A 10,720-nucleotide genomic window follows, 5' to 3' on the forward strand; every position below is an offset into this window, starting at 1 on the left:
ACGAACCCGCGTCCCCTGCATCGGCAGGCGGACTCTCAACCACTGCGCCACCAAGGAAGCCCCATTCATTACTATTTTTAACCTTCATTTAATTTCTCCTTTAGATTAATCTAGTAAATCTTTTTAAATGTGAATCATTTGTGTAATCATTATTACAGTGCATCTCCCCAGTTCTTAATACAGCACCAGACATTTGGAGAAAAGATCACATTTAGACCAGAAAGAAATTAGGCAGGACACCATCACCTTGCTGGGCCATTAGTCAAGCCACTTCCTCTCCAGACCTCAGTTTCTACATGTGTAAAATGAAGCAACTGAAATGAAATTACAGCGTTTGTCCGTCCTAGCTGCACGTTAGAATCACCTGAGGAGCTTTAGAAAATACTGATGTCTGAAATCTAGCCCCAGAGATTCTGATTTGTCCATGGAAGGAAACCAGAAATGTTTTTCAAAAGCACCTCTTGATTCTAATCAGCAGCTTAGGTAAGAAGTACTAACTTACATACTCTCAAAGGTCTTTCTCAACATTTGCCCATCTTCTACATGTATAATATGGACTATTCAGCTAGATTAATTGTTTCCTACGAATTTGTGTATTTTCTAGTCCTATAAATATATCCAATAACCATTTAATTTCAGGAATTCACATTTTTGGAACAATGTCTGGTATAAATTCAGTGTTTATTATTATGATGACTGGGAAAAGCATCTATCTTTACAAACATTTCACCAGCAGACACTACTTAGTACAAGATTATACCACATGATTTCTACCCAAAGGATATGTTCGTTTCATTAGCTAATAGATAATTATGTTATTATACATGTTTTGCATATATCAACCCAACAACTCTGAAGAAGATACCGATATTAACCCATTTTACAGATCAGAAATCCAAGGCTCAGAGAAATCCAGTTACCTCCCTAAGGCCACAAAGCTAGTAAATGGCAGAGGTAGAATTAGATCCCAGGCATTGGCTCCAGAGGCTGAATACTGCCTTACTGAGCTATAATTATAGCTGGTAATTGTCTCCAATTTTAAGTTCATTTTCTGACGAGAAGTGGTTAAAATGATTACTTAATAAAATTTAGGCGATTTCAGTCCATCTCCCCCACAGCATTTCTAAGCAGATTCTTGCTCATTTCCTACTTTCCTCTAATTTCGTTAATTTTCTAATGGAAATTCTTTGTCTTCTCTGATGTTTGTAACATCTCTATTATTATCTGCTAATTTAAGCAGTAGTCTCTAAAGATGCTAAATGAGACTGGTTTGAGCACCTTATTTTAACTCAACCATTTCCATTTTTAATTATCTCAGCCTTTTATCAGCTTTAAACTCATTCCACAGAAGTAGTAATCAGAAAGCATTTCTCTAAAATGAACAAGTGAAACACTGTAATAAATACTTATACTTAAAAACCTAAGCATATTATATCCACTAAATTTTCTTTGACTATTAACCAGTTAGTCGAACTTTACCGTAGAATTGTATTTGTCAAGCTTGCTTTGTCCTTACTGAGTTCAGGCATTTGAGAATCATTATGCCATTATTTCCTGCAAGTATTTTTATTATTTGAATGTGGAACTACATATAATACCTGTGCAATTTTAGCAGGGTCATCAAGATTCTGAATTTTTAAGAAATCTTCCTAGTTTGGGTGCTAGAAAGTACATCAATTCCCTTTAAAGCAATCACACAATGTTTTTTACTTAATCTGTTCTCCTATATATAAGATCCCAATATATACACTTGATTACTGAAATTCTTGGGAAATGAATATTTAGACATGATCCTGAAATAGGACATATAATGATTCCCACTCATGTTCCTTCCCCACTGAATGTATTCTCTGAATATGAAGTTAAAAATGTCTATGGATACATTGTTAACTAATTTATAGAGTGTAAAATAAATATGAATTTGTGGGTGATACAGTTCAATGCTTTCATATCCTGAATTCTTTGATCTATGTTTTTTCTAACAGAAATCAGTAGAGAAACCAAAGATATTTCGTTTAAGCACTGGCTTGCCAACACAATTGTAAAGTTAGATAAAAATGCCTTCTCCACCCTCAGAACAACCGTAAATACCTATTTAAATATAATGGTGACTTTTTAATATAGCAGAGCTCAACCCTCAGTACCAGTAAATCAGGAAGCAAAACTCTTATGTTAAAAACAAAGAATTTTTAAAGAACAAGTTCCCTCCAAAAGTTAGTCTTTCTGAATGACTATGTATTGTCACAATGACATAACTAATTTCTTATTTGTACTTTTTGTTGCTAATAAAATTCTTATCCATCCTAATTTACCTGACATTACAATGAGCTAGAAAGAGATTAACTCTAATACTCTACTTCATGTAGATGGAACTGGAGGGTTTCTAGCTGGACTGGTGATATTATCTGCAGTTCTACGGTGTAAATGAAAGGTACAGAGGGTCTTCTAGGACTATAGATGTTTGATGCTTTGAACTGGGCAGGGCTGAAACATGCAGCTTACTTAAGCTGTTCAAATTGATATTAAGACACTATGGAGGGGCTTCCCTGGTGGCGCAGTGGTTAAGAATCCGCCTGCCAATGCAGGGGACACGGGTTCGAGCCCTGGTCCAGGAAGATCCCACATGCCGCGGACAACTAAGCCCATGCGCCACAACTACTGAGCCTGCACTCTAGAGTCCGTGAGCCACAACTACTGAGCTTGCGTGCCACAATTACTGAAGTCGGTGTACCTAGAGCCCTTGCTCTGCAACAAAAAGAGAAGCCACTGCAGTGAGATGCCCGCGCACCACAATGAAGAGTAGGCCCTGGCCCGCAGCAACTAGAGAATGCCTGCGCAGCAACGAAGACCCAACACAGCCAAAAATAAATAAGTGAATTAATTAATTAATTTTTTTAAAAAACACTATAGAAATGTTTATATGATCCACAGTTCATGGCTGTCTAAGTCATGGACGTGCTATGATGTCACTTAGTATCCTAAATAGAAGCAGGCCAGTACAGAGACACCCCCTTACTGTTAGGGAGCATTCTATTATAATGATCTATAAAGTGATTCTTGTATTTATTGCTGAGTCCTCAGTGTTTGCAATAGTGCCTCACATATACTAGACATTCTTTTTTTTTTTTTTTTTTTTTTGTGGTATGTGGGCCTCCCCCTGCCGCGGCCTCTCCCGTCGCGGGGCACAGGCTCCGGACGCGCAGGCCCAGCGGCCATGGCCCACGGGCCCAGCTGCTCCGCGGCACGCGGGATCCTCCCAGACCGGGGCGCGAACTCGGCTCCCCTGCATCGGCAGGCGGACGCGCAACCACTGCGCCACCAGGGAAGCCCCTAGACATTCTTTAATTATTTGTTAGGAGAATGAACACTGATCAACACTGCATCGTAAACTCCATGAAAGCACAGACAGTATTTGTGTTATTCTCCAATCATTTCAGCACTAGCATGGTGTCTGGTGCAAGGTGCCGCTCCATAAATTTAAACCGAATGAATGAATAATCAGTCAATTAAATAAATTTCTTTGGGTACCTGCTGGTCACAAAACTAAATCTAGGATCATTTTTTTAGAAGTGCTTATGTAAGAGGAGCAGGGATTGGGAGGTGGAGGTGAGAATCCAAGACCAAGTAGAAAGTGTCAACTGGAAAACAGGAAAAGCATTAAAATAAAATGTTTTTTAGAAGTTCTGATTTCTTAGTTAAATGCTATTTTAAGGTGTCAAAAAAGCAGATTTGGAGATCTTATATTCATCATCCACCCATCCATTCCCCAATGCCTGGCAAGGCAATTCATTACTCCAAGTGTTTTCATTTCTTATTCCAGACAATTCCTTGGAAATAAATCCAATCAATCAACACTTATTAAGCACCAATATTATACTTAGTCCTAACTGGGTTCTGGTTTCATCCTTAGATGAAAAACATTGTTTCTCCCTCAAATCACAGTTTAATCCAGGGACTTTAGGAAGCAGATCTCAATTTCAACATGGGGTATTTACCAAAATCCCTGGAACTTTAAATTCACAAGGAAATGTGACCAAATAAATAATAGAAGTCATCATCATAACCAAACAGCTCTGTCTTATTTATAAAGCTTTTTCATAAACCCTATTTCTCACTCATGTTCAATAAAATACTGTGAATGAGAGAGGAAATTATTATTATGTCCATTTTCATGCGTACACTTAGGATCAGGAAACAAATAATTTGGTCCAAAGTAACACAAATGGTAAGAAACAGAAACAGATCTCAAATCCAGGTCTTGCCATTCCAAATTCCCATGCTTTCCCCACTACACTTTGCTGTTATACGATAAACATTCCTCAAGGACCCCATATCAACATGCTGTGGATTCTTGTAAACCTAGTGGTGGCTTTCCATCATCTGCCATTGATTCCTTTTGAGACTGATGGTACCTGTAAAATGACGTGTACAAAAACTATTCCAAAGTTTCACACAGACACTATTGCTCCTTTGAAAGCCTCAGATACATAGCTCCTCTAGTTTTCAGGGCCTCCTTTCAAACACGACTCTGAGGTAGAATTTGGGTTGCTTTGGCCTTAACTGCTACCACTACACAAATGTCCCTTTACTCTATATCTTCTTTGTGTCAAATCCCTTGCATTCCTGCTAGCTGCTTCCAAGCTTGCCAGAATCAAGAACTTGGATAAAAACTAGCTGGCAGAAATTCAATCCAGGCAAGACAAAAGTGATGCTGATAGGCAGACATATTTAGAGTAAATAAGGAGAAGTGCTGTTTCGCTGGCAATCGGGACATCGTACCCACCAAACATAAACAGCTTTGTGGTGTTACTGGACTCTGTTGCTTCTGGACTTCCTAACAGCTACTGTGGCTGGAAATGCCATCTTCCATCTCCAGCTGGCTTGAAGGCTGCATACTGTCTTCCAAATTAAGTTTCTGCCACAGTGATGTACACATTTGTCATATCCAGCTGGACTACTATAATGCGTTCTAGCTGGTTCTCAATACACAAAACTACATAAACGTTACCGACAACACTGTAAAGTAATTTACTAGTTGGGAAAACCAGTCATCAAAATTAGATGCATGCTTGGGTCTTTGGACAGGCCCTATGGCTGTCAAGTGGACAAAGGAGTATTAACTTTAGTCACTAAAGACCAAGTCACATCATAGGCTGATAGGAGTCCTGTGCCCAGAACTTTGTAACAAAGATACAAACAGTTGATGAATTAAAAAGAAAGAGAGAAAGAAAGTGTCAAAAATCATAGCATGTTAGACTTTGACCCCCAAAATGGGTTTATTTGCCTACATGCCTTTCAAAATACTTTTGACACACACCCTAAGTCAGATTTAAATAGGTAAGCATTTCTATACTCCTCAGTACATCCTCACTCATTGAAAAACAATGAACAATAAAACATTAAGTGTAAAGTCACCTGTAAAATTCATCCTGTCAAAATGCCACGTAAAAAATCCACTATTCTTTTATTAATATGGAAAACTGCAACTAGCAACATATTTTTTCAGTTAATTATCTCCAATTTTTGATTCCTAGAGAGTTGAAACTTTGAGTAAAGAAAAAAAACAGTGTGTGTGTCTGTGTGCGTGTACTATGTAGTTTCCCCATTTGGACCAAAATTAAATCGTATAGTGCATAATATAGGCCAGAGATTGGCAAATTTTTTGTTTAAAGCCCAGATAATAAATATTTTAGGCTTTGTGGGCTATAAGTCTCTGTTCAAATGCTCTTAAAGCGCAAGAGCAATTGTAGCATGTAAATGAATGAGCATGGCTGTGTTCCAATAAAACTTTCTTTATGAACTGAAAATTTAAAAATTTAAACACCATTCTTAGCTTTCGGGCTGGATTTAGCCCATGGATCATGGTTTGCTGATCCCTGTTCTATGGAACTTTATAAAATAAGACATAAAATTTCACACCATCAGGAACTAAATCCCTAGCTCTGCTAATGTCTTCCTGGGAGAACTTCGGCAAGTTATTTAAACTGCCTCAGTTTTCTCATCTGTAAAACGGCACAGTTAAAAACAGTTAAAAACGGCACAGTTAATAACATAAAAAAAACCTCAATAGATTATTGCATGAACTCTGATAATACATTTTGCAAATGATACTAATTGCACACAGTAAGTGTTTAATAAATGTTGTCTATTAGCATACATTGTTATTCTAGAGTTAGCTCCTCTTTGGTTTATTTCAGTGAAAGAATTAGAAAAATAGCCGTTTTCAAAATTATGTTTTCAAAAGCCTAGATATTCTCTTCTCAAGGAGGGATCCAAATTTACCAAAAGATATCAAAGAACATTTGGAATGGGGCAAATGGAGGAACAACCCCGAGTTGCAACACCTGTATCTGCCTAAAAGTCCAGCTCCATTTGAACTGACACCTACCCGATTTCTGTCTTCAACTGTCAACAGCTCCTCCTCCACACATCTATCCAAGACATCTGTAACCAGAAGCTTGTCCACCAATGTGGGCTGAAGGAGGTTCAGCAACTGGAGACACTCATCGTGAGCATTCTCAAAGGATGGAGAGGGCAAGTCGGTGAGCTCAGGGTTCACGTAGCGTGCGGCTAAGGGGTTGCCTGCTAGCCGGAGGGCGTCCACAAACATCCTAGCCCAGCCGAGGGGCCAGACCCCCTTCTCCAAGGTGTTCAGAAGCAGATCAGCTGCCTGCATGTTCCCAGTGGTGGCGGCCGTCCTCTGAATCTGCTCTTTCACCTCTGCAGGTAGAAAGGTCAGGTAGTCCAATACTGGCTCTACCTGGATGTACATTTTCACTCGGGCCCTGAAACACGAAATGAGATAGCAGAAATTCTTGTCTGCGGTATACCCATCCGACGACATCTTTCCTTCTCAGAAGCGGGAGAAGATTCTCCCCAATGGACGGACAAGTTGCTGTACTCAGCTCAGCGGATGAGATGTGTGGCCCGCTGCTTTGGAGCGGCAGGGTCTGCAGCGATGCTCCTGACAACGACGGGGTTGCCTGCACGACGCCCAGGCGGGCGCGCAGGTAGGCAGGACGCGGCGGCGGCGGGTGCTCGCCGGGGCCGGGGACCGGTGCGCCTCGTCTGAGCACTGGGGTGGAAGCTTCGGGACCAGCTTTCCGCCAGGCAGTTATATCGTTTCCCTGACTTCGGTTTCTGTTTCGATTCTCTTCCTCAGGACTTTCGACACGTAATCCGCCGGGCGGGGAGTGTCTGGTCTGGGAGGAGCCACCGTTTGGTCGGTGTCGGTACGCACAGTCCTTCGGTCAAGGGCCCTGTGGGAAAAGGAAAAGGAAAGGGATTCTCTCTTCCAGCGAGTAAGACAGCAGCGCTCCAGCAATGCCAGCGGGTATTTCGTCTGCCTTGCAGGCTTCGGCCTTAAAATTCAGACTTCTTTCCCAGGGCCGCCTCGTATCACCCCTTGTCAGCTAAGATGTGGAGGGGGTGAAAGCGCGTGACTGGGGGCTTCCCAGCCCAGAGGGGAAGAGAAACTGCCACAGACCCTGATGTCAACAGCCAGGTGTTAGCGTTGGTTGGTGAATGCAGGCAGCCCCTGGCCGCGCCTGAGTGGTAAGATTACAGGGAACAGGCAGAGAGATGAAGCTAAGAAGACATCTTTTCAGACATGTGTTAAGCCCAGAACCCCAGGATGAAGTGATCTCTGTACCCTTTCCAGAACAAACCTGCCCTTCTGTGGGTCCCCAAGAAGTAACTCTTTGGGAATTTGTGGGTGGGTATGCAAAAGAGCAAGTAATGATAAACAATTAACTGTATTGCCTCATGCATAGATAGTAGTATTTATTTGGCTTTGACCAAGGCCTGGTGACAGACGCTGAAGGACTTGAACCACCACCTCAGCTTAGGAGGAAGCCAAGACTGAAGGTTTCCCATCTCCCAGTATGTAAGTTCCCCATATTCTTTAACATACAACTTTCCTTTAATAAAACAAAACAAAATCCCCAACAACTTATTTTTGATGTAGCTGCCATTCTTTTCTTGGATTCAATACAGCAAGTTTTGGCTGAAGCAGCTAGGAACTTAATTAGCAACTAATGTACCAACTTGTAGTAAACATCAACATTTGTCTATGTCATGAGGGAAAAGAAAAGACACCCACACTGAAAAGTGGCAGCTTTGGTTCAGTACAGAAGCCACATAGATGTGAGTCCTTCACGTTGCTACTCATTCAGGTGTTCTGCAGCCCTGGATGACTGTGGGTGGTAGTTTATCTGCTTCATAATGAGAACCTCATGGTCCAGAATTATATGGAGAAGGAAGGGGTCATTTAGGCTATTCAAAAGATATTTAGGAAAAGGAATCTGCTAGCAATGCACATTCAATGAAGTCTGGATAGGCCAGGGAAGCTTGGTGGAGTTTTGGACTGGATAAGTGAAACACAGAATCTTTGTATTTACCAGAGGCATAGAAAATACCCAGTTGAGTACTTTATAGCTGTCGTCTTATATTATTTTCTAATTATATTATGTAGCTAAGCCTTTTTTCTTCCCCAAGGATTGCAAGCTGCTTGAAGAAAGGACATATTTACACAGGACCAGTACAATACTCTACAAATAGTAGGCCCTTGCTGATTTTCCCCCTGAATGGGAATTTTATTTGCCTTGACCCAGCAGCTGGCTTAATGTCAAACACACAGTGAAAGTTGTTGAAGTGAAATAGAACCTTGGCCTCGCAGGTGAGCCTGATTTATGCTATTCTTTGCTGTCTCTTCATAAAATATTACCATATCTTTATTTACTTTGGAGAGTTTACCTTGTAGGTAGAAGATAACCACATTAGACATTTCTACAGAAGTATTCAAATTATCAATTTTAGTTATGTGTCTACAAAGATATCTGTTAGGGCTCTTAAAGTCCCCCTCACCCCCTCAGGTGCTGGCAGGTTTTATTCAGTATGTTAAAGCAAGAACAAACAAACAAACAAACCAAAAAACATTCTGTCCCCTGTTACTCATCCGTCCGTCCTTTAGTTTCAAATATTGGGGAATAAAAAGGGGTTGCCTATTAAATACGGGGAAATAATGACATCTTCTTAACGCCACAGAATTGCTGTCCTGGTGAAAGAGAGTCAAAAGTGGAAGTTTAAATGTTTGGTATTTGGATTATATCATTCATTCATTCATTCATTCAATCACTTTAAAAATTGTTATTAAGAACCTACTATGTGGGGCTTCCCTGGTGGCGCTTAAGAATCCACCTGCCAATGCAGGGGACATGTGTTCGAGCCCTGGTCCGGGAAGATCCCACATGCCTCGGAGCAACTAAGGCCGTGTGCCACAACTACTGAAGCCTGCACGCCTAGAGCCCGTGCTCCACAACAAGAGAAGCCACCGCAATGAGAAGCCCTCGCACTGCAACGAAGAGTAGCCCCCGCTCACCGCAACTAGAGAAAGCCCGTGCACGGCAACGAAGACCCAAAGCAGCCAAAAAATAAATTAAGTAAATCTAATTTTTTTTTAAGAAAGAACCTACTATGTGACCAGTGTTGCTCTAGGGGCAGTTTATAAAACTAAACAAAGTTCCTACTTTTATGGGTCTGACATTCTAATGGGAGTGGGAAGAGAGAAAATAAATAATAACTAGAAAATATACAGTGTGCCAGGTGAGGATAAGTGCTGTGAGGACTATGGTAAGATCTAGCTAATAATGCACATTGCAGTTTCACTGGTTGATTTTCCATATAGATGCCCTCTCCTGACCCTCACCGTTAGCATCACATAATACCCATCAATAAAAATTATCAATACATATTTACTTTCAGGTAAGAGTCACTTTGCTGGATGAAGATTGAGTGATGAGGACTGATCCTGAGGGAAAATAGAAACCTCTTTTTTTTTAGGAATCTACCATAGTCTTGATAGGGCCACTGCTGGAGGAAAGAAGTTGAGGAAAAAGAAAGCCAATCTCTCAAAATGTATCCTTTTTCTTCATCTATATTTTTGCACCATGGTTTAGTTTATTTTCTTCTTTTTGTTTTAATAGGGGTTTCCTCTGTCACATTTCTTCAGATAACTTTTATTATCATCCTCCTTATTGTTTCGAAACATAAGTTTCTGTTTCCTTTCTCCTTTGAGGTAGGAAGTCATACTGAGCTATGTCTTTTCCTTTTTTCTAGAGCTGCCTTTTCTTTTTAAATCCAAAAGAAATATTTCAGTCTCCATCAGTTTTAAAAGTCACCTTTTAGCATTTTGTTTTTTAAATTGTAATTCAGGAAGATACTAGATAACAGATTCTTGCTGTTATCCAACTTACCATTTGAGTTTTCTACAGCTAAGAAGTAGTAAAAATCATAACTGCCACTTCTTTGACAAACTAGAACTACAATTTAATGGCCACACATGGCAGTAATGCCTTTTCCAAAGAAAGTGACAATAAATTTAATTTGATGAGGAAATGCTTCTAGAATTGTTGCTCTAGTTTTTTCACTTGTTTACTAAATTGTATCAATAAAGAGCCTATTCTGTGTAATTTACAGTTAGATGCCCTTTGACTAGCAGAATAGAGCTGTGATTAAGCTTAGAGACTGTGAGCTCAGGATATCAGGATTCACATCTCAGCACTGCCTCTTAATTGCTGTGTGATCTTAGGAAAATAACCTGAAATTTCTGTTGTAAAACGAGAATGATGATGATACCAGTACTATGTCATAAGGTTGTTGGAAGCACTTAGCACTAATCCTGGAATGTTATACATGCCCTATACATGACTGCCAGCATTTT

General features: G+C 40.3%; 1 protein-coding gene across 1 annotated transcript in view; it reads right to left on the reverse strand.

Moving 5' to 3' along the window:
* Positions 1-7,116, reverse strand: part of IFIH1 (interferon induced with helicase C domain 1) — a 58,106-nt gene extending 50,990 nt beyond the window's left edge. Inside the window, exon 1 of the mRNA XM_007105288.4 lies at positions 6,389-7,116. Within this exon, the coding sequence (XP_007105350.1) occupies positions 6,389-6,844 (456 nt within the window). The 5' untranslated portion in view covers positions 6,845-7,116. The remainder of the gene's footprint in view (positions 1-6,388) is intronic.
* Between the last annotated feature and the right edge of the window lie 3,604 nt (positions 7,117-10,720).

This window comes from Physeter macrocephalus, chromosome 2 (genome assembly GCF_002837175.3).
Source record: "Physeter macrocephalus isolate SW-GA chromosome 2, ASM283717v5, whole genome shotgun sequence".
NCBI classification, from domain to species: Eukaryota; Metazoa; Chordata; class Mammalia; order Artiodactyla; family Physeteridae; genus Physeter; species Physeter macrocephalus.